This window comes from Eurytemora carolleeae, unplaced genomic scaffold (genome assembly GCF_000591075.1).
Source record: "Eurytemora carolleeae unplaced genomic scaffold, Eaff_2.0 scaffold773, whole genome shotgun sequence".
Taxonomy (NCBI): domain Eukaryota; kingdom Metazoa; phylum Arthropoda; class Copepoda; order Calanoida; family Temoridae; genus Eurytemora; species Eurytemora carolleeae.
The window spans coordinates 136,105-160,665 of record NW_019396899.1 but is presented as its reverse complement, the minus strand read 5'-3'; the positions used below and the strand labels follow the sequence as shown (position 1 = coordinate 160,665).

The 24,561-nt window shown below is 31.6% G+C and overlaps 2 protein-coding genes across 3 annotated transcripts in view; both read right to left on the bottom strand.

Annotated features, from left to right (window-relative positions):
- Positions 1-1,402, bottom strand: part of LOC111709911 (protein twist) — a gene marked incomplete in the record, with an annotated part of 5,413 nt that extends 4,011 nt beyond the window's left edge. The window contains 3 exon segments of the mRNA XM_023483853.1: positions 107-291; positions 792-851; positions 1,152-1,402. Of these exon segments, the coding sequence (XP_023339621.1) occupies positions 107-291; positions 792-851; positions 1,152-1,277 (371 nt within the window).
- A 1,717-nt stretch (positions 1,403-3,119) lies between these two features.
- Positions 3,120-23,644, bottom strand: LOC111709910 (ileal sodium/bile acid cotransporter). 2 transcript variants are annotated; one of them, XM_023483851.1, is made up of 18 exons: positions 23,588-23,644; positions 23,384-23,495; positions 21,989-22,077; positions 20,182-20,332; positions 18,192-18,247; positions 17,981-18,019; positions 16,914-16,997; positions 16,454-16,496; positions 16,076-16,164; positions 15,741-15,829; positions 14,460-14,518; positions 11,949-12,011; positions 11,539-11,613; positions 10,753-10,842; positions 10,413-10,480; positions 8,647-8,733; positions 6,471-6,522; positions 3,120-4,521 (listed from the first exon to the last, which is right to left on the bottom strand). In XM_023483851.1, exons 1-18 carry the CDS (start codon positions 23,640-23,642, stop codon positions 4,302-4,304), a joined length of 1,521 nt encoding a protein of 506 aa, XP_023339619.1. In that variant the 5' UTR covers positions 23,643-23,644; the 3' UTR covers positions 3,120-4,301. The 2 variants fall into 2 exon arrangements, with proteins under 2 accessions (XP_023339619.1, XP_023339620.1); XM_023483852.1 differs by lacking the exons at positions 3,120-4,521; positions 6,471-6,522; positions 8,647-8,733 and adding an exon at positions 9,323-9,423.
- Positions 23,645-24,561: the final 917 nt, after the last annotated feature.

Sequence of the window (24,561 nt, the reverse complement as noted above, 5' to 3'; positions counted from 1 at the left end):
CAAAATCTCTAGATCACTAGGATTAAATTTATGCAAAATCTCTAGATCACTAGGATTAAATTTATGCAAAATCTCTAGATCACTAGGATAAAAGCTAAAAACCAACCTTGCCAAATGATCTTGAAGACAGTCTGGACTATTAACATCATGATCAAGATGATGTGTTGGATCAAGACGAAGCTGTGGATCATGATCATGACGATGTGTTTGATCAAGAGCAAGATCAGAACCAAGATCTACACTGTTTTCACCACTCTCAGATCCCTCGTCATTAGAACTGTCAAGGAACTCCTGCAAATAATTCAAGGATTAAACATTTGGAAAACTTTTTTGTGGAATTTTTAAAGAGTCAAATGTCACATTTTTCACTTTTATATATCAAAGGCCACAAACCCCCGCCCTTTAAAAATAAAATCAATTTTGGCGTTAATTCAACATAACTCCTTTTTAAACTGGCTTTAATTCGTAATGTAAAAATAATTCTTTTGGTCGCCATTTTATAAATTAGTCCGATTTAAAACTACACACTTTTATATCTTCATATTTAGAAAGGTTCTTTGAGACTTTTTTCCAATTGGGATTGGAATAGTTCCAGTCATTTTAGTGCTAATTTTTGATTGAAAAATTCTTGATTGTCTTTATGACTGGTCGCGATAGTAAGTATGCAAACTTCACGAATGAACATATTTTCCTGAATGATGCCTTAATAATAATGGATACAGGATAGAATTTTAAAGATTCATTCAAAATTTACGGACAATCTCTTTAAGCCTGCATGTATTTATGTTTACCTGGTAACTCTGAGTTCTTGTGTACTGGGATCTTAAATTTAACGAAGAATGAAGTTCACTCTAAATCACAAAAAAGCATTGTTTATTAAATCAAATTAAGAGAAAAAAATATTTAAAATCATTTTACATTTGTATCATCTGTCGTATTCGCAGAATTTTGGGTTTTGCCGTTTTTCTTTAAAAAAAAATGAGTTTTGCAACAACAAAAAATATTGGTTTCGGGGCCTAGGGCATTTTGAGCAGAGGAGATTTTTAAAAAATGTGGTTAAGGGATCATTTTACAAATCTAGTTTTAAAAAAAAAATAAAGACAACAATCTTTCAACTATTTTCTTTATTTTTTATTCTTTGCTTGAATTGCCTCGTGTGCGTATGATCTAAACATCATGGTTGTATTGTCTGAGATCAACTGGTTACTCTGTGCACAGTGTTTAAACCACCAACCAGCCGCTCCTCGTTCCTCATTGGTCAACAACTTTTCCCGCATTTGTTGAAAATCCCCCCGGTCTCTAATTGGCTGACGGGTCTGGCCCCTAGCGGCACATTTTTAAGACAAGAGGGATTATGTGTTTTTGAGGTGATAAATTAAATTTCTTGTTGTAGCGAGGTACCGAGGAAAGGGGGAGTTCTTTTTGAATTATTATTTTATGTTAGGTTTTTATCAATACCATTTAACATATTTTGTCTTTTTTGATGAATTCCAGCAAAAATTTTGCATTTTTTTAATTCCTAATTTTTTCGCGAAAAAGATTAAAGCGAAAATTTTCGCGTAACGATTTTTCCTTTTCGCTGCAAACCCTAGTTTAGACCTGAAAGTGCACTTGATTTCTACAATTTATTTAAAATGGATTTAATTAAAATCCCCTGGGTGGTATTTTCTAAAAATTGAGATTATAACTCATGTAGACTGCATATTAATATATTCCAAAGAAACAATTTAGATGTTTTGACTTGATTCCTGATGGTCCATTTTCCGCAGTGTTTCCTTGACTGACAAATAATCAATCCCGACTTATGTTTGCCATTGCTACCAAACCAATACCCAAATTTTTCTAAAAGATTTGCCTCCGGCGCCATTCATGCTTTTCAAAATACATCCTTTTAGGGATAAATATGCACTGCAATATAAATATTGAATAATGTGGGGAAGGAAATCAAAAAAAAATTGAGGGGGGGAGAACTCGTTCAAATATTTTCTTTCTCAGTATGTTGAGTAGATTAAAGTAAAATAATAAAAACAATTGAAATATTATCAAACCTCTGTCCGCCACAATATACAAGCAAAATCTAGCAGTATTTTGCCAATCACTCATTTAAACTGAAGGTAGAAACAAGTCCCTCTCAGTAAATTGAAAGTAGAAACAACTCCCTCTCAGTTTTTAAATGTAGATGTCTAGGGCCTCAAAAGAATGAGTAAGTGAGGTCACAGTGGTCCAGAGGTCGCAAGGTTTTACGCAAAAATTGGCGAGAATTTTGCCAATTACTTCGTGAATACGATTTCTAAAAGAAAAGAGTTTTCCGTTCTAAAACGTTCATGTCTAGAGCCATAGAAAGTTTAAGTGAGACGGTAATACAAAATCAAAAGTCAAGGCTTTGTGACACTTCAAAGTCGATGCAGTCTTGAATATTGATGCAATTTTTCTTAGCGGATTGAGTCTATGTGAGTTTAATCAAAGCACGGGCAGCCGCAGTACATTTGAATTTCCGAGCCGGGTCAACTTTTCCGGTCCCAGTTTGTACTGTATCGCCCGGACATTGGGTAAATAATGCAGACACTCAATAGGACTAGCCGGTGCAACAAGGTTGACGTGGTCAGACTTTAGGTTTAATTTACTTTTACTAAAGGGTCAGAGGTGCGTGAAAGGCTAAGGCCCTTGAAAGCCGCCAAAAAAGTCTTAAAAATCTAAACTTTCTTTTTTGTCATTGTATACTTACAAAATTTATAAAAGTTGTAAAGTTAATTTTTATTTTGTTACCCTGTGTCTGGAAAAATGACATTTAGTAATTAAACAACATAACTGTAAAATAATGGAAGTTGAACAATTGTTTTAAAAAATTATACAAAGGAATTAAGTCTTAGCCACAAACTCAAATTTTCTAAATCCAATATCTTTGCAGACTAATGGTCTAAACCCTTGATATTTCAAGCTTATCTTATTTGATCTGCCAGAAATCATAGTTTGAAATATCAAAGGATAACGCCATTGGGTTGCACAGATATAGGAATTAGAAAATCAGAGTTTGTGGTAAAAACTCATTTCCTTTAGAGTCTATTTGGATCTCTTCCATCCTGTCTCCATTTCTATTTTAAACATTAAATAAACATATGAAAAACTTAGCACATTTTTTATATACATAATACATACATTATAATTACAATTTGTTTCATGTTTTCATGTACCATTCAGGATTTATTTTGTCAGTTACATACTCATGTTTTTAATATGTTATCAATTCGTTAAAAAGGTATTTTGGAACTTGATATTTGTTATAAGATAAGTCGTCAATGTAAATTTAACTTATCGAGAAATTGCAAATTATTGGCTGCACTTCATTCTACATTTTTTACTGTACAGTCGTCATTACAGCTTTTAAAATAAGAAAAAGTTAGAGACTTTTTACAGTTTAAAAATGGTTTCAATTTTTTAAACTCAATTTAAAACTTAAAGAAACTGAGTTTTCCAACAAACTTAAACTATATCTCTGCATCCGGAGATTTCAAACTTAGATTATTTGATCTAACAGAATTTATAATTTGAACCATCAAAGGTCACCGCAATTGGATTAAAAAGATATAGCGATAGGAAAATCTGATTTTGTGGCAAAAACTCATTTCCTTTGTAAATGAATGTTACTTAAAGGGACTGTAAGCGTCATTTCAAGTGATACAACATACAGATTTTAACCCGTAAAACCTACACACGATCAATAATGCGGAAGATAAAATCGTTTTTTTAGCTTAAACATGTTTAATTCTGTTAATTCATTCAACACTTCTGTAACATGAAATTCATACTTTATCCTACAACGCTTTTAAGGGTACCGTTGGGAATAGGACATGCCACTCTATCAATTAAGGCTGGAGGATCATTTGAAATATCATTTCCAGTCCTTAACGTTATAAAAGAAAATTGGAAAAAGGAATTGTTAGGATAATTTCGAGTGGTCCTTTTTAAATAAATTTTAGGGTTTAAATTCTTGAAGTGGAAATGGGGGGGGGGCAAATGAAAATTTACATTTCCTTTAAAATAGGCACATTTAAGCATTTTCATTGCACATTTAATACGTATTCAAGCACTGAAAAATCACAATTTAAAATGCAAGTAGTTTCCATAATATAAACTATGTAGTTTCTTTTACTTTGGCACCAATATATTCTTTTCTTTTAGGACAAAACATTCTTAAAAGCGTAGTGAACTCGACATATAACTACCTTTCATGTTAAACAGATGGATACCCTTATATTGTCCAGCTGGGGGAGGAGGAGGGTGGAAGGATTGTAACATTTAAATTATGTATCCAAGCCGGCCGTTTGATAACCAACATGGTTGGGAAGATTTCCAGATTCCGGATTGTCTCCCTCAAATCCCGGATTGTCCGACAAGTGTCCCGCATGGTTGGTTGGGTCCGGATGTTCCTTCAAGTAACCCGGCTGTTCTGCAGAGTATCCGGGAACAGACGATATTGTATTTATATTTGCTTCTTCCAGTTTTGATGCATTACTCCTGCTTCTAAAACAGAAAACAGAATGATCAAATCTATATATACACTAAGCTTGTTTGTTTTTTTGTTTATCAAAACGTCTGAACCGATCGGGCCCAAATTTTTTGTGAGACCTCACATAAAGTTAGCGCTGCCAAGGTTGCTAAAAGTTACTCCGCCGTTTACCCGCACTTGAACGATTTTACCGGGAAACTAAATTTTCGCTGTTAAAGTCAACCCAATCAACTTAGAATCTCAAAACCAAGCTAAGAACATTCCCGTGGGTCTCCCGTGTTCCTCAAACAAAACTTGAGGCAATTCAGTCCAGGGGATTCTGAGTTATGATCGGACAAACAAGTAGACAACTTTAAATATATATATAGATACAAAGAGAGAAAATGTTGACAATTGAAAAAGATGGGCCTGAAAACCTGGTACTAAGTTAGTTGAGAGCAGTTGAGGAGTCAACACCTCTCTCTGGAGGAAAGCATGCAAAATGTTTGCTAATTATTAGAGGACTAGGGCCGAATCCCTTATAGAACTTGTAGGTTCGAGAGGAAACCTTTTAGGTTCCCGTTTGATAAATGTGGATGTCACTAGAAACATCGAGAAAGGGTTTACACCCTTTGATTATTGTGGATGTCAAGTCTACTAGACAAATAGAGAATGGGTTTACACTCTTTGATTATTGTGGATGTCAAGTCCACTAGAAACATCGAGAATGGGTTTACACCCTTTGATAATTGTGGATGTCAAGTCTACTAGAAACATCGAGAATGGATTTACACCCTTTGATTATTGTGGATGTCAAGTCTACTAGAAATATCGAGAATGGGTTTACACCCTTTGATTATTGTGGATGTCAAGTCCACTAGAAACATCGAGAATGGGTTTACACTCTTTGATTATTGTGGATGTCAAGTCCACTAGAAACATCGAGAATGGGTTTACACCCTTTGATAATTGTGGATGTCAAGTCTATTAGACAAATAGAGAATGGGTCTACTCCCTTTGATTATTGTGGATGTCAAGTCTACTAGAAATATCGGGAATGAGTTTACACCCTTTGATTATTGTGGATGTTAAGTCTACTAGAAACATCGAGAATGGGTTTATACCCTTTGATTATTGTGGATGTTAAAAGTCTACTAGAAACAAAAATTGGATTAGACCCTTTGATGAGTGCGATATGTGGATGTCAAGTCTACCTGCAACATCGATAATGGGTTTACACCCTTTGATTAGTCTGGATGTCAAGTCTATTAGAAACATCAAGAATATGCTGAAAAAGTTAGAATATGTTTTAATTACAAGCTGACTTGTTCTAAATATTGCTTGCATTTTTATTGTTACCAATATTTGATACTTTTCCTGAATCAACTTTTTAAGTGCAAGGAATTTATTCCTGAAAGAAAAATATTATCAAAAGTCTGACTATAGATTTCTTTAAAATAGCAGGTTTATGAAATTGGAGATTATGAGAGTGAATAATGAATACATCTAATATCATTCCTAACAAAACAAATTTAAACTATACCATTAATATATGTAATATGTAATATATGTATGAATATTAAATGTGTGTGAATAAATCTTCAATAATAATAATATATATTTATAGAACCGTTCATCATATTATATATATTATGTCTCTTACTGTGCATAATAATAATAATGCATTTTTAATAGTGCGAATTTAAAAGTATTCTCATTAGTGCGTCTTCAATTATGCTAAAATTTTTTTAAATATCAAAGAATAATATGCTTTGTTTTTACAAACCGTGAATTTGAAAAGAAAAAGTTCTTTACAGTCGTCTTTAAAGTCTCATCTTTTGTTGATAACCCCGTACAAAAAAATAAAAGTAGCTGACAAATATTAAAAAGCAGTAGTAAAACATTTCGATTGATTGATTTCTCATTTTCCAGTTTATTTTGCCGCCATTAGGTCGAGAATAAATAAACAAAAGGAAATTATTACCTAAAGCACTCGTAGATTTTCATTGAGATAATAGCAACCGCCATAGGAGGCCCTTAATAACAGATATATGATAGGAGGCCCTTAATAACAGATATATTTTAGGAGGCCCTTAATAACAGATATATGATAGGAGGCCCTTAATAACAGATATATGATAGGAGGCCCTTAATAACAGATCCATTATAGGAGGCCCTTAATAAGAGATATAATATAGGAGGCCCTTAATAACAGATATATGATAGGAGGCCCTTAATAACAGATATATTATAGGAGATCCTTAATAAGAGATATATTATAGGAGATCCTTAATAACAGATATATTATAGGAGGTCCTTAATAACAGATATATGATAGGAGGCCCTTAATAACAGATATATTATAGGAGGTCCTTAATAACAGATATATGATAGGAGGCCCTTAATAACAGATATATTATAGGAGGCCCTTAATAAGAGATATATTACAGGAGGCCCTTAATAAGAGATATATTTTAGAAGGCCCTTAATAACAGATATATGATAGGAGGCCCTTAATAAGAGATATATTATAGGAGGTCCTTCATAACAGATACATTATAGGAGGTCCTTAATAACAGATATATTATAGGAGGTCCTTAATACCAGATATATTATAGGAGATCATTAATAACAGATACGTTATAGGAAATCCTTAATAACTGATATATTATAGGAGATCCTTAATACCAGACATGTTATAGGAGAACCTTAATACCAGATATATGATAGGAGATCCTTAATAACAGATATATTAATGGAGGTCCTTAATAACAGATATATTATAGGAGGAACTTAATAACTGATATATTATAGGAGATCCTTAATACCAGATATAATATAGGATATCCTTAATAACAGATATATTATAGGTGGTCAATAGTAACAGATATATTTTAGGAGATCCTTAATAATAGATATGTAATAGGAGATCCTTAATAACAGATGTATTATAGGAGATCCTTAATGCCAGATATATTATAGGAGATCCTTAATAACAGATATATTATAGGAGGTCCTCAATAACAGATATATTATAGGAGGCCCTTAATACCAGATGTATTATAGGAGGCCCTTTATAACAGATATATTATAGGGGATCCTTAATAACTGATATATTATAGGAGATCCTTAATACCAGCTATATTATAGGAGATCCTTAATAACAGATATATTATAGGTGGTCCTTAATAACTGATATATTATAGGAGGCCCTAAATAACAGATATATTATAGTAGATCCTTAATACCAGGTATATTATAGTTAATACCAGGTATATTATAGGAGATCCTTAATACCAGATATATTATAGGAGATCCTTGATATCAGGTATATTATAGGAGATCCTTAATAACAGATATATTATAGGAGATCCTTAATAACTGATATATTATAGGAGATCCTTAATACCAGATATATTATAGGAGATCCTAAATAACAGCTATATTATAGGTGGTCCTTAATAACTGATTTATTATAGGAGATCCTTAATAACAGTTATATTATAGGAGATCCTTAATACCAGATATATTATAGGAGATCCTTAATAACAGATACATTATAGGAAATTCTTAATAACTGATATATTATAGGAGATCCTTAATACCAGATATATTATAGGAGAACCTTAATACCAGATATATGATAGGAGATCCTTAATACCAGGTATATTATAGGAGATCCTTAATACCAGAAATATTTAGAAGATTCTTAATAACATACATAGGAGGTCCATAGTAACAGATTATTATAGGAGGTAACATAGAAAATCAATTGCATGGAAAAGGCATTAGATTATAATATGTGCAGAGCTGAAAACTAAAGAATTGTGGATATCGAGATCAATGCTTGATCTCCTCTTTATTTTAATCTTAAGATTAGTTTAATCTTACATTTATATCTGAAAAAAGAGTGTTGATTGTAGTAACCAACAGCTAATCAGAAGCCTGGAAATTTTGCAATTGTGAGTATCCAATAAAAGAGTTTACAGCTCTGTACACTTAAACACTTGCTGTCCCAGCATTTAAGATTTTTTATATTTTCGTATGTAAAAGTAAAGAAAATCTTTGGGAAAAATATCATGATTTTTTCCCCATACAATTAAATAACTTTTACCTCCAAATATTTTTTGTTTATGACTGATTGTTAGCGATCTATTTACCTGTTGTGAACAGAAAGGAAATGACGGGAAGAATTCCAATTTCACTATATGGAGACTCCAGGTTGGATTGTATGACAACAATAGCAACTATACAATATAATTTCATTATATGTAGACTCCAGGTTAGATTGTATAACAACAACAGCAACTATACAATATAATTTCACTATATGGAGACGACAGGTTAGATTGTATAACAACAATAGCAACTATACAATATAATTTCACTATATGGAGACTCCAGGTTAGATTGTATAAAAACAATAGCAACTATACAATATCTTTTCACTATATGGAGACTCCAGGTTAGATTGTATAACAACAATAGCAACTATACAATATAATTTCACTATATGGAGACTCCAGGTTAGATTGTATAACAACAATAGCAACTATACAATATCTTTTCAACTATACAATATAGTTTCACCATATGGAGACTCCAGGTTAGATTGTATAACAACAATAGCAACTATACATTATAATTGCACTATATGCAGACTCCAGGTTAGATTGTGTAACAACAATAGCAACTATACAATATAGTTTCACCATATGGAGACTCCAGGTTAGATTGTATAACAACAATAGCAACTATACATTATAATTGCACTATATGGAGACTCCAGGTTAGATTGTGTAACAACAATAGCAACTATACATTATAATTGCACTATATGCAGACTCCAGGTTAGATTGTGTAACAACAATAGCAACTATACAATATAATTTCACTAGATGGAGACTCCAGGTTAGATTGTATAACAACAATAGCAACTATACAATATAATTTTACTATATGGAGACTCCAGGTTAGATTGTATAACAACAATAGCAGATCAGCTGTGACAAGGAAATGTAAATTTCGAAAATTCGAACTTTACGTAGATACATTATTTGCTTAGTATGTTTATTTCATACCTTTGATCAAATTTAGCGCTACAGATAATTCCGAGATTTTTAATAAAATATAAATTTTTTTCTTCAAAATTTACGATCATCAGCTGCTGATGACCCAAGCCTTGAAGAGAGAAAACCCCAAGGTGGTTGGTTTTTACTAAACTCAAGGCCATACAAAACCCAGGTCTTCCCTTGAGCTTTACTTGGGTCTAAGCAGACGCAAAGGCCAGGTTTGACTCGGATTTAAAATCTCATCTCAGGTTAGATTGTATTACAGCAATAGCAATTATACAATTCAATTTGTGACTCTCAATTCGATTCACAATGGTACCCTTTAACCATCTCACAAATTAGTCATGCAGGTTGGGTTTAATTTATTTTTAATGTTTTAAAGAAATTCAAAAATTAGTTGATTTTATTAAAAAACGTTTTAAATCCAAAACTGGAATGAAGAACAAAGTTATCATCACCAATCGAAAATACCGGGGTTCATAAATACCGGGGTTCATAAATTTAAGAGTTAAAATATTGATGAAATGGGGAAGAAAGTGAAAAGAGTTAAATTATTGATGAAATGGGGAAGAAAGTGAAAAGAGTTAAATTATTGATGAAATGGGGAAGAAAGTGAAAAGAGTTAAATTATTGATGAAATGGGGAAGAAAGTGAAAAGTTGACACCAAAAGCCAAGTTTTATCTTTTTTTGATACTTTAAACATAAATTTTTTTACTATTTTCCCAAAAAATCAGATTTTTATCAAAAAACCATGCAAACATACATATTACCTAAAAAACTTATTTAAAAAGGTGGTTGATGATTAATCAAGAAAATATATATCCCTGCTGCAATAAAAGTATAGATTACTCACTTCCTGGATTTTGAATTGCTGTCTCGATAGCAACAGCAATTATTTGAGATTTGTTGAGTCGAGCAGCACTAAAAAAATAATAATAATAGTAAATATATAATATAATGTAGATAGTAGTATTATGTATTAATTATACCGTTTTTAATAACAAAAATAATAATATTAATAATTATAATAATTATGATATAATAATTATAATTATAATAATAATAATAATAATAATGATAATAACAATAATAATAATAATAATAATAATAACAATAATAATAATAATAATAATAATAATAATTACAATAATAATAATAATAATAATAATAATAATAATAATAATAATGCTTACAAAGCCAGTAAGGCCCCAAGAAGATATCCTGACGCACTAAGCAGAATTCCACTCACAAAGTCCGACCATGAAACCATCACAAAAAAGAATCTGATAAACACCAAACTGATCTGATTTAATATTTCTTTTATTGAACAAAAACAGAATTTAGTTTTGAGATTTGATTTTAAAGAAATTGAAATGGGAACATAATCATATTTAAAATCTAAAAACGTTGATTACTTTCTCATTCCCAAATTTATCCATTCAAACATCTTTGCAACCTGATAGTTTGGTCGTAGTTAATTTTGCAAGAATAATTAGTTAGAGTTGATAAATCAAAGGTTTAAACCACAAGATTAGAACGAGGGAATAGAAAAAAAAAGTTTAGAAATGATGAAAACGCCAAAGTTGTCAAGTACATTAGGCGGCAATGGAGAATACCTTATGTACAGTTGTAAGTAGTGAAATTTTAATCTTCAGAGTCAGACAAAATGTTCAATAACGGTGATTTGTTTCTAAACTTTGCAATGAAAGGAATTGTGTCTTAGTCACAATCTAAGATTATTTGATCTAAAAAAAATTCATAGTTTGAAATATCAAAGAACTCCCACATCGGGTTGCAAAGATGTAGAGATAAGCAAATCAGAGTTTGTGGCAAAGACTCAATTCCCGAGTGTAGTTTTTTATGTGCTTTGCATTTCTTTTTTACTGTTTCTTAAATTAAGCATTGCCATCCTATTGTACTTGTTAATAATTTTGAATAGAATGAAAAAATGAATTTATTTGTTTCAGAAACCGGTTTTCCTTTGAACATATATTCCTACTCCTACTGATAATAAGACAATAAACAAAAACACTGGTCTACTGTACTGCCGAATCCTGCAGTACAACATCAACATAAATTTTATAAAACTTTTTAAAACACTATTTTTTTGGTTAGTAGTGCTAGGGAGGGACAAAATATAATCTAAAAAAGCGAGAACCTCCGAGATACAGAGAAAATTTAAGTCCAAAAACTTTCTAACACGTTGTGCCAAATTTAAAGAAATGTTTGCATTCTTGACATAATGCAATGCAATTATTTTTTTTTAAATGTGCCTATTCGATGTTTTTTTTTATTTCGCCGCATTGCTGTTTCGAAAATAAATCAAATTCAAATAAAAAATTGATAATTACATTTTTTTTCAAAGTATTAAAAGTTTTATGTTTGTTGCCTGGCTCCCCACTTAGGTTTTTTCTTTGTGATGAGTAGACCTACAAAGATCGGTAGAACCAAACTAAACAAACAAATAAAATAAATGATTAGTTTTATGATTATTTTTCTCCGGACTGCAGAACATCCAATATCAAATTGGATTATCTCCAAGCTTTAACCAGGGGGCGGAAACGTCACTCATGCGTGTGTGTCCGTACCAAAAGAGTGTGTGTCTGTTAGGCTTCAATTAGGAACCAATAAGGAACGAAATATTTGTACCGTAGGTATATAGAGTTTATAAGTATCACATTTGTGCCTTACAGTCTAGGAAAGTATATTTTTACCTTACAAACTAGGAAAGTACATTTGGGCTTTACAGTCTACGAAAGTATATTTTTACCTTACAGTCTAGGAAGGTACATTTGTGCTTTACAGTCTAGGAAAGTACATTTGTATTTTACAGTCTAAGAAAGTACATTTGTATTTTACAGTCTAGGAAAGTATATTTTTACCTTACAGTCTAGGAAGGTACATTTGTGCTTTACAGTCTAGGAAAGTACATTTGTATTTTACAGTCTAAGAAAGTACATTTGTATTTTACAGTCTAGGAAGGTACATTTGTATTTTACAGTCTAGGAAAGTAAATTTTTATCTTACAGTCCAAGAAAGTACATTTTTGCCGTCTGTACAGCAGTGGGACTGGCTTTCTCATGCCAGACCAGTGACATATTTCCATTCCCTTTATTTCTGGATTTAACGCCAAAATAAACACATTGCACTCGAAAAACCTAGTACTTCCTGCAAGAAACGTTTGTTATTATCCCCCGATACACTAGTCTCTCCAACTCTACATGATAATTTTCAACTGTGGTTTACACAAGTGACTTGTGAATTTTCACTGCAGGATTACGTAGAGTTATTTTCAGGATTTTAAACTTTTAAAGGGACTATGCGCAATTTTTAGTAACCTTCTATGCACAGAAAGCAATGCCCCGCTTATAACTCTACCCTTGAAACCTTAATCTGATCAAAAATGTGGAAAATATCGTCGTCGTATTTATTTCTGTGAATTGCTCCATTGTTTCTTATAAGCAAGAAATACATACTAGATCAGACAAAGCTTTTAAGGGTACCGTTAAAAATCGGGCAATGCCACCTTTCTTGGAGGGTCACGTAAAATTACGCTTACAGTAATTAATGGTTCCTTGTTTCGAAGAAAAAGGATTTAGTATTTATTCTAGTTATTGTGTTTGTGTACATTTTTCGAATTTTTGTATGTTTAAAGCATAAAACACGTTAGTTTGAAATTTATGCATTGTGCATTTTGAAAATTCAATATATTTACAATTCATTGTTTTTCCTTCCTGCTTCATTCAATTTGTTTTGTACAAGTTTACAAGTTCTGTTAGATAAGGAGTTGTCAACCATTAACATTAAGACTCCCCCCCCCTCTATGTAATGTCGTCTTCAACTTAAAGCTCCTCTCGGAGACGAAACCAAACCAAACAATTTCAGCCCGCTTCTCTTTGTTCTCCGACAACGGAGTATAAACGCTTTTATTAATTGTGAACCACTTCAAGTTAAGCAAGAATATTTTCATATAAAGAATTAGTGACTTTCCATAACATTTAATTGTCACTCTTTTCAGAAGTTTTAATGTATAAAAAGCGTCTTAGGACTCTCCGACAGTTAACCCACAAATAAGCAAATAGATCGTAAGAATCTTTTCATTATAAATTCGTAAACCATTGTAATAATTATTTATCATTATTCATTTCATTTTTTTTAGGAAATAAAGAGTTTTCTGCATTATCGATTTTGATTTGAGGGTTATTCCTTTGTCTATCTGTTCATCGTCAGAATCTTGTTCCTTAGCGACAACAGGAGTGTATCTTTTTTACAATTGCCCTGTCTGTTTTGTGTTTGTTTGTTTGTCTCCAGTAAACACCAAAACGGCTGAACCGATCGGGCGGGCTCAAACATTTTGATAAGGAACTGATATAAACCATGGAAAAATTTCACCAATAAAAGAAATCTTTAAGATGTCATAGTTATGTATTAGGTATTCAGTGACGAATTCGATATCGTCTTTGTTAGGAATTAGCAATGTAATACCTAATTTCAAAAGCCATTATATTATTATGTCTGCTAGAGTTTATTTTATAAAAAGGGTAAAAGGCTGTAAAGATGAGTTTATAATGTCTCCGCAAGATGAACAGTGAAGACGGACAAGTTTATTCTGTTCGTATACTGCAATTTTCTTGTTTTACTAAGTACAACTGTATGCAGTCAAAACATAAACAAACAAAATGTGAACATAGCAGACGACACTCTTACAGATTACAGCTTTCTCAGTAGGTATCACATACTAATTCAAAGAATTATTTGAAAAGACGATATCGAATTCGTCACTGAATTCCCATGTTAATTGATCTAAATTGCGGGTTCTCAAGTTAGAAAAACATTTATTTTTTCATGTAAAAACACTTTCCGTCGTTTGAAAGGCTTTTGTTTAAAAAAATTCTTTTACCTGATTAAAGATACAAATAGCTGTAGATAGGGAAGGTCAAACGCTTCAGAAATTATTGTCTAAAATACAGCAAAACCCATAAAACAGTGAAATAGGAAGACGACCTTTGGACTTAAGTTATGATCTTAAATTGTCTAATAAACAATTTGACATAAAATACAGGAAAGTTTCAAACTATTCTTTGGTTATAGATATAGATTAATTAATTTAAAGATTCAGAGGTCTTTTCGTTTACAACAACCCTGAGGCTGTAATAAATATTGTAGCAAACCCCATATTTATAAAACTGAACACACCTAGATAAATTATGTAATACCTTGTAACCTAACTATGCTTTTAAATAACTACGACAAACCAGTATTGCGATAAACCAAGCTACGCTTATAAATAACTTGTAATTACGTTCATGAATGTAACCTGTACCATTGAACTCAAAATATCTTTAGTAGGAAGAAAACTCTGCTTGATTACGGTATTATAGTAATTTTTCCTTGTTTTCCTTGAGTTGCATCTTGTAAGACAGATACCTGAGAATACAGACTGATTCGTATCTGGATTGAAATTGACTATGGAATTAGTGAGGAACCTTGAGTTCTAGATTGAGTTGTATCTTGTAAGACAGGTACCTAAGAATACAAAAAGAGTCGTATCCGGATTGATACTAACCAAGGTGTTATTTGAGAACCTGGAGTTCGTGATTGAGTTGTACCTGGATTGGTAATGATATAAAAGTATTTATTGAAGTATGGCATTTACTACAAGGCATTGAATTACAAGACAAAGAGAGCGCATATGAGTAACCCATTTAGGCCTCTGTCTCAGGGTTATTGTGAACGAAAAACCCCTAAATCTTGAAAAGATGACATCTAGAGTTCTATCTATTATTGTCAATTAATGGTTACAGATCTAACGGTCTAAAGATCCTTATATCTTTGAAAATTGGTTTCGTCGTAAATAAACCATAATTCCATGCCAGATAACTTAGTAAAAGTTTAATACTTAGGGTTACCCACAAAGAATTAGATCATAACATGGCGACCTGAAACTCATTAATAATAACCAACTGAAAACTTTTGACTTTATGTGAGGCTGAGCAGCCCCCCCCCCCGTAAAAAGAAAAAAAATTAAAGCCCCCCTGAACAAATTCCTGTATATGCCCCTGGTTTACAACATCAGGTTGTAAAGATTTACAGGTTAAACAATTAGAGTGTGAGGGCAGTAATCAATTCCTTCAACATGAATACCATACGAAAATCGAATTAAAAAGCTGTGCAAACTTACAGATCCAAGAATGTAAATCCAAAATGTCGTCATTCCAAAGCTTGCCACAGAACTGCAGAAGGTCATCGTAACTGATAAATTTTTGTCCCCTGGAAATATTGATTATAAAATAAATAATAATAAAATTAATAACAAATAAATAATATTTAAGGAAATGATTATATAGTGATGATATTGAAAATAGCAAAAAATAATAATCATAATTATGCAGATGTTAAATTAAATTATGAACTTTCGGTGAAAATGTTTAAAAAAAATAGTGAATATCTTACTGAAAAATTTCTTAAAATTGTTTAAGTAATAACATTTTTTTTATATTTTAATGATTATTTAACCTTTAAAAAGAACTGTCCAGAAGTTGGATGCTGACCCTCCAGGACTACTTCCAATCAATAACAATCCAAGTCGGGCAAACGGCTGCTCACTGCATTACAGTCCAATATAACAATAATGAAAACAATAACAATAACAATAACAATATTATGAATGTGAATGTAATAATGGTAATTAAATATTTACTTTATACGATTAATTAAATATTAAAATATATACATTTTTAAATCGATATTTTAGGAAAGTAGTTCAAGATAAATATTGGAAAGCTATTAACCTTATTTTCAAGACCATGCTGTTAAAAAACATCATCATGATTTTATCTGGTTTTTTAAATTAGAACATTACGAAATATTTAATAGTTTTAAAGCCGAACTAACCTAAGAATCAAGTAGCCAACCACATAGGCAATAACAGGCATCCCTAAAATTGTTTGTTTGTAACTTTTATACATGTATCCTTACTTATTCCTACCAATTGCTACCTATTCCAACCTATTCCGACCTATCCCTACCTAACACAACCTATCCCTACCTATTCCTATAAATCCCTACCTACTCCTAATTATTACTACGTATTTATACATATTCCTTCTTATTCCTTACTATCCCTAATAATCACTAACTATTCCTTCCTATCCCTACCTATTCCTACCTATCCCTACCTATTCCAACCTATTCCTACATATTTCAACCTAATCCTAACTACTCCTACCAATTCCTTACTATTCCTTCCAATCGCTACCTATTCCTACCTATCCATACCTATTCCTACCTTTCCATACCATTACCTATTCCTACCTATTCCTACTTATCCATACCTATCCATACCTATTCCTACCTATAAATTGTGAGATTATCCCAATGACCGGCCCGATAGGTCTGCGGAGGTATGCTAGGATAATATCAAACTCTAGGTCAGTCCCTAGATATTTATACATAGTTCATCAGTCCCTAGATATGTATGCATAGTTCATCAGTACCTAGATATTTATACATAGTTCATCAGTACCTAGATATTTATGTATAGATCATCAGTACCTAGATATTTATACATAGTTCATCAGTCCCTAGATATTTATACATAGTTCCTTAGTCCCTAGATATTTATGCATAGTTCATCAGTCCCTAGATTTTTATACATAGTTCATTAGTCCCTAGATATTTATACATAGTTCATCAGTCCCTAGATATTTATACATAGTTAATCAGTTCCTAGATATTTATACATAGTTCATCAGTCCCTAGATATTTATACATAGTTCATCAGTACCTAGATATTTATACATATTTCATCAGTCCCTAAATATTTCTACATAGTTCATCAGTCCCTAGATATTTATAAATAGTTCATCAGTCCCTAGATATTAATACATAGTTCATCAGTCCCTAGATATTTATGATATTAATACATAGTTCATCAGTCCCTAGATATTTATGATATTTATACATAGTTCATCAGTCCCTAGATATTTATACATAAATAGTTAATCAGTTCCTAGATATTTATACATAGTTCATCAGTCCCTAGATATTAATAACATAGTTCATGCATCAAGTTTAGGACCAGTAAAACTTTACATGTATATATATAAGCCCCTTTTTTCACAACCATGCATAGATTAATAACAAGACATTAACAACACTAGATGTCGTCTTTTCAAAATTTAGGAGTTTTTCGTAAACAAATCACAATAACCCTGAGGCAGAGCCCCAAAGAGTTACGCTCATGCTCTCTCTCTTTCTTGTAATTCAACGCTGCTTGCGTGGAACTCCTTTGGGCTCAGCCTCAGGGTTATTGTGAACGAAAAAACTCCAAAATCTTGAAAAAACGGCATCTAGTGTTGTACCTGAATTGTTATTAAACTATGCAGCCATGTATAAATTTTCCTTTTTTTAATTCCTTACCCATAACTAGCATTGCAAAGGCCATTAAAACATTTGTAACTAAATAAGTGGAAATTATTAATAAATTGTAATTTTCATGAAAATTTTAAAAAAGTAAAAAATAGAAATTAAGATAAAAAGTAAGCTTTAAAAAACACATAAGAATAGACTCTTGAATAAAATGAATTAAAAGTCCCTGGTTATAAATTTACAATTTCATTATTAAAATTTCCTAAGCCGAATATTTTTGTCAACACTTGTTCTTGTCTTGGTTTCTTCACAATAGCTCTGATAAGGATTCCACAATTATAATTATATAATCTCAAAATAATTAGCTAATATAGTATAAAAAATAGATGATGGTCGAAGCAATTAAACAAAGTGCTCATTGCTCACACGTCTGTGCAGTTGCACACATCCTATCTCATTTCTTCTTGTACATCATTTTCTGCAATAAATCTTCCTTGTTCTCAAATTTATTTCTTTGAAATGCATCTTCCATCATGTTCTTGGTAAAATTATATCTAATTATCTAATCTCAAAATATTTATCTAATTTTGATTCCTTGGTAAATATATAATCATCTAATCTCTAGATAAATATATCTAATCATCTAATTTCATAACAACTATTTATTATATAGTTATCTAATTTCGTAATGATTAATTTAATTATCTAATATTATTAAATTATCTGATATCAGAATAATTATTCGATTTTTTAATATCAGAATGATTATTCAATTATCTAATATCAGAATATTTATGCAAACAAATTTGTACTCTGTATTTACAAACAAATTCAATTTCTGTCTCAAATTTTCTTAAAAACTGTGACACCGATTTATATCATTTCTATGCTATTTAATGAGTTTACCTGTATAGGCGTAACAAAAAGTACAAAATAAAGTATATTTCTTTAGTAGACGTCTAAACCAGGGGGAACTACAAGGTCGAACCACCTTTTCCTTATGTCTAGATTGAAGTTAGGGCTTACTCTATAACATCTTGAAACTTTGAGGTTCTATCCCTGCTTAAATATTACATCCACCCCACCCCTCTCTCATCCTGCGTAGTTGAGTGTATTCAGGGGTAAAATTAATCTATCTGTCTGTCTGTCATCTATCTATCTATCTATCTATCTAAATATCTATCTATCTATCTATCTATCTATCTATCTATCTATCTATCTATCTATCTATCTATCTATCTATCTATATATCCATGAATAACCTGGACAACGCTGGGTTCCCAAGCTAGTCTATTTATATATCTGTCAATCTTCTTTACAAATTCCTCATCTACTCATTCATTACTTTATGAAAATTCCTCCAACTTCCTCCCAAAATTCTGAGAATAGTTTGTCTTTGAAATATTTTCATTTTGCAAACAATGGATATGCAACTGTGTGGAATATACGGGGTTCGAAAAACAAAACAAAAAAGTTTAATGAGGCCGATCCTTACTTTTTTCTGAAATGAAAAAAGGTTTAGATACAAAACATATTTTCTAAATTAAACATTTTCTCGGACTGTTTATCTGGTTTATTTTCAAATGAAAGTACAACGTATATACGGTTGTTCTATTGTTTAGTGAATTATGTAAGTGTATAATAAGCTTATACAATCATATCGATTATTGAAATAGACATACATTATAAATGCATAAGGGATACTAATTTGAGGTTTGCAAAAGCAAAATACTCTTAAAAAATATATGTAAAACTTTAGTTATTCAATGTATTTTTTATAACTCGGCTTGTCTCAGAAAATTGGGATAAATAAGTCTCACTAATGACAACTTGACAAAAAAAATAAAAGATCTATCTTTTAAACAACGTGGTTTTTTTATCCAATATCAGACAGGATCCATAGCTTTTTATTTAATCGAGCACAAAATCCTCCAATTTTGGAAATTTTTACCTAATTTAAATCCTTTTATGTAACTAAAAGAAATAATTACTCTCCTTCTCTAATTTTCTAACCGTTAAATCTTTGCAACCTGACAGTCCTGTGACGTTTTAAACTTAAATAGTATTTTGGCAAGATTATACTTTCAAAAAAAGGTATAGTCAAATTTTGAAATGTCAGAGGTTAACACCATCAGGCTTTAAAGATATAGGGATTAGAAAATTAGTAATTAGTTTCTTCATCGTTTAAATTGTTTAAAGGATAAATGAGATCGTTAATAAAATCACTCAATCACTAGAATTGTGATCCTTTCCTTATTGTGTCCAGTAGTGTACTGTTTGTTTGTGTTAGTGTACTGTCCTCGTGTCCCAGTGAATTGCTCTGCTGTACCGTACTGCAATATACGTCAACTGTGTACACATATGGGACCCAGGCTAGTAATGAAATTTCTTCAACTGTGTTTCCTAAAATTTAAAAGTAAGAAAATCATCTCCAAAGTAATCTATTAATATATTTGTCCACTGAAAATTTAACCTGAATCAATAAGGGCCAACTTTTTTGTGGCAACTCATAACATAAAAGGTTTATGGCCAGTCAGAGTTAAAACATTTTATTATAAAATTGTTTTTCCTGATTTTAGAAATCCATGTTCCTTGGAATTGTTGTTTTTGTAATGTATAAAAAAAAAGGCTGTTGATATTGTAAAATTGATACACTCGGGCAAAAACGTGATATTCTAGCAAAAATTGAGGCAAATTCTGTATTGCGATTAACCCATTCCAATGTACGTAGATATGTATATAACTCCGTCATACCCATATATTTTGATTATTAACTACGTTTGTTGACAGATAACAGCAACACGCTAGACAAATCCGGATAATAGGCCGGTTAGGATTTTGAAAGGGGTGTTTATTATCCCCAGACGATTCTTTCCCGATGGCCGAACAATACACACACAACAGAGTAACCCCGTCACAGAAATTCGATAACAAAATCTTTATTTCCTAAAAAAAATAACATAGATTATAGATCATGGTTGCTTGTACAATGTTATAATAAATGTTAATAGTAGAAAAATCTTACGAATTATTTGATTATGTCGGGGGTGACTTATTTGTTGATCAGTATTGAAATACGTTTTTTTAACTTCTGAAAAAAATTACAGTTGAATATTTAACGAAATTCACTTATGCTTCTTATGAAAATATTTTGCTTAACTTTAATGATTTCACAACAACGAAATATTTCAAGCTCCGTCGGAGGAGGACAATGGAATTTGCGTGCTGAAAATTTGGTTTGGCTGTCTCCGACAGGAGATTCCAGTAGAAGACGACATTTTACAGAGGTTTTGAAATTAATGGTTAACAACGTTATATATATATAACAGTGCATAACTTGTAATTACGCTGTTAAAGATCCAATTCTAATATGAACTAAGAAATAAACCTCAGTTGATAGATGAACTCCGTACTGTCCTCTTTAATTTGGGTACGATATATAGCTTATTGTATAGTTATAGGCTTGTGCCCTTGTGTGGCATTTAGAGCATTGAATCGTTCCATGCATCGTTTGGGAACGATATATAGCTTATTGTATAGCTTCTAGGCTTGTGTTCTTGTGAAGCATTTAGAGCATTGATTCGTTCCATGCATCGTTTGGGAACGATATATAGATTGTTGTATAGTAGGCTTGTGCCCTTGTGTGGTATTTAGAGTATTGAATCGTCCCCATCATTTGGGAACGATATATATAGCTTGTTGTATAGCTAATTTTGTGTCCTTGTGTGACATTTAGAGCACTGTATTAGTAGCTGGATTTTGGCATTTAGAGCACTGTATTAGTAGCTGGATTTTGGCATTTAGAGCACTGTATTAGTAGCTGAATTTTGGCATTTAGAGCCTGGGATTCTGTACTGTTTGAGTTTGATAGAGAACGGACCTGTGAAGATACGTTTCAAAAAATTGTTATGGAGTAGGTGTTTACTACACTATTTCATAAAGTTTTATTTCTCTACAACCATTTTTTTTGTACACACATAATCCTTGGCTTATTTCTGGCAACAAAGAGATTTAAAAAGATTTTTTTTTTAAAATAATTTTTATAATTTGTTTTTCTACCTTCGATATTGAATGTATTGGGGTGAACCCCTAGAGGATGCCAGGAAGAATTTAATCTGATTTCCACTGGACCATCAACATTAGTAAATCTAAACATGCATCCTTGTAAAAAGACTTTCTTCGTAATTTTAAAGGGACTGTAAGCGTAATTTCAAGAGACCCCCCTGCAAAGATGGCAATGCCCGTTTTACAATGGTACTCTTAAAGCTTTGTCTGATCAATTATGAATTACGCATCAATGATTTTGTTTCTTGAAACAGGTTATTTTCATTTACGGGTTCTCTGAGAAGTAAAGTGACTTGCGCAATATATGAAGCAATGGTTGATTATCAGAATTTCGAGTGAGAAATACGAATATATCTGACATAAAATTTCGGTCCCTGAAAGGGAGTGTTCGCGAAAAATGAAAGGGGGTTTAGGCTTAATGCGATAAAAAAGCGCTTTTGATCGCTACTAATCTTACTTCTATCTGTTGTGTCTATAATAAGGAGAAAATTGTTAAAAACGACTCACACCGAAGATCGTAGTGTCCATACAAATTCTGATAGATGCAACATTCTTCAACAAGCTTATACCCCCTTTAATTTTTCGCGAACACTCCCTTTAATTTCACATGACCTTTCTATTCATGGAGTAACACCTCTGATTCACAACGGGGGTTTTAATTTTTTTCAAGTAACATTTTTGATGATTTTTTTTTTAGAAAAACTATCCGTTTATCTTTGATCATAGTCTAAACGAGATATCAAAGAGATATTAAAGAGATATTAAAGAGATATTAATGAGATATTAAAGAGATATTAAAGAGATATTAAAGAGATATTAAAAAGATATTAAAGAGAGCGTAAACGTACATTTAATTTACCATATATTCATAAAGTGGTATGTCTAGTCTAGTCTAGTCTAATCTAGTCTAGTCTAGTCTAGTCTATTCTAGTCTAGTGTAGTCTATTCTAGTCTAGTCTAGTCTAGTCTAGTCTAGTCTAGTCTAGTCTAGTCTAGTCTAGTCTAGTCTAGTCTAGTCTAGTCTAGTCTAGTCTAGTCTAGTCTAGTCTAGTCTAGTCTAGTCTAGTCTAGTCAAATCTAATCTAGTCTAGTCTAGTCTATAATCTAATCAAGGATGACGGAGAAATTCTTTGTATTTCAATCTGAAAATTGATTTTTTTCAATTGCAGTATATATATAAAACAAAGACTGTCCTGATGATGCTTGCAGCATAAACGATGAATAAAATTGACAGTATTTTATCACTTTCCCAGACAGGAAAAACAACAATATCTTCCTTATTGTAGGGGTTCACTTGAATTTACGCACAGTCCCTTCAACGTTTATCTTCATTATTTTAGGGGTTCACTTGAATTTACGCACAGTCCCTTTAGCGTTTATTTTCCTTACCTCAACTTTACTGTATAATTCATTTTTGCCTCAAACTTGAATTCAGTTTCATTGTTTACAAATGCAAATTTTGGATTATCGATGAAAAGCATTTCAACAGAGTCACATCCATCTACACATTCATTTACATTATATAATTCATTCATTATTTTCAAATTGTTTTACTATTTTTATTTTAAAAAAGAATATATTATGTAAATATTCCTGAAGTTGCTGAATATATGTTGAAAGACAAAATAAAAAAAGCATATTTTATCATTATCTGAAAAATATTGAAAGATTTAAGAGCTATTTAGAATAAAAAACTTTGAAACGGATATTTTTATATAGATTTAAAGAGTTAAACGTACAGAAGATGGTATAGAAAATGCACGGCTTTAAAATCAATTTGCGTAATTTTACTTTACAATTAGTAGCTTTGATGTCTTTGTATTATTTCTGTGTATTTTGAAATCTATATATAATATAGCTTGTCTGTTTGGGTGTCTATTTGTTTGTTTGTTTGTATCCTATAAACGTCAAAACGGCTGAACCGATCGGGCCCAAATTTTTTGTGGGAGATCACGTGAGGCCACAGGGAAGGTTTATTAATGTGAAAAATTAAAAAAAATGTGTTTTAAAGGTTTTTAATTTTGTAAAAAAAAAAATTCTTGAAAATCCGCGAATTTTTTTTTAAATAGAAGATGGGCGCGAAGCGTCCTAAGAGCCTAGTAACTATATAAGTGACCAAATCCTAACAGATAATTGGGAACCCGGCGCTGCCCAGGATACTCATAATTACTCAAACCGTTTACCCGTACTTGGATAATTTTACCAGAGAACTAAATTTTCGCTAAAAAACTCGACCATACTCAACTTACAATCTCAAACCAATCTAAAAACATTCATGTGGGTCCCCGTGTTCCCCAATCGAAAATTGTGGCAATTCGGTCCAGGGGTCCCTGCTTTATAGTATTTATACAGGGTGTCCCACGAAACATGACAGTGGGTGAAAAGTTTTGAATGTCCTCTTCCATAAACTGTACTTGATATCAAAGACTATTTGCAGTTTAAAATCTTTTACTCAAAGGTCAAATATATTTTACTTTGAAATCAATTTTACTATTATATGACTGCCATATTGCATTTATTATTATTTGGTATCAACATAATACTTAAAAACTATGTAGACATTTCAA

Bases quoted from the DNA above. Each gene is read 5' to 3' on its own strand.
- LOC111709910 (XM_023483851.1), bottom strand. From the start codon at position 23,642: ATGATAAAATATGCTTTTTTTATTTTGTCTTTCAACATATATTCAGCA. The intron at 10,843-11,538 runs GAAAACCGGTTT...GGTGTTTATCAG, and splicing joins GTAGGAATATATGTTCAAAG to ATTCTTTTTTGTGATGGTTT. The intron at 6,523-8,646 runs GTAAATAGATCG...TCTGTTATTAAG, and splicing joins TTCCTTTCTGTTCACAACAG to GGCCTCCTATGGCGGTTGCT.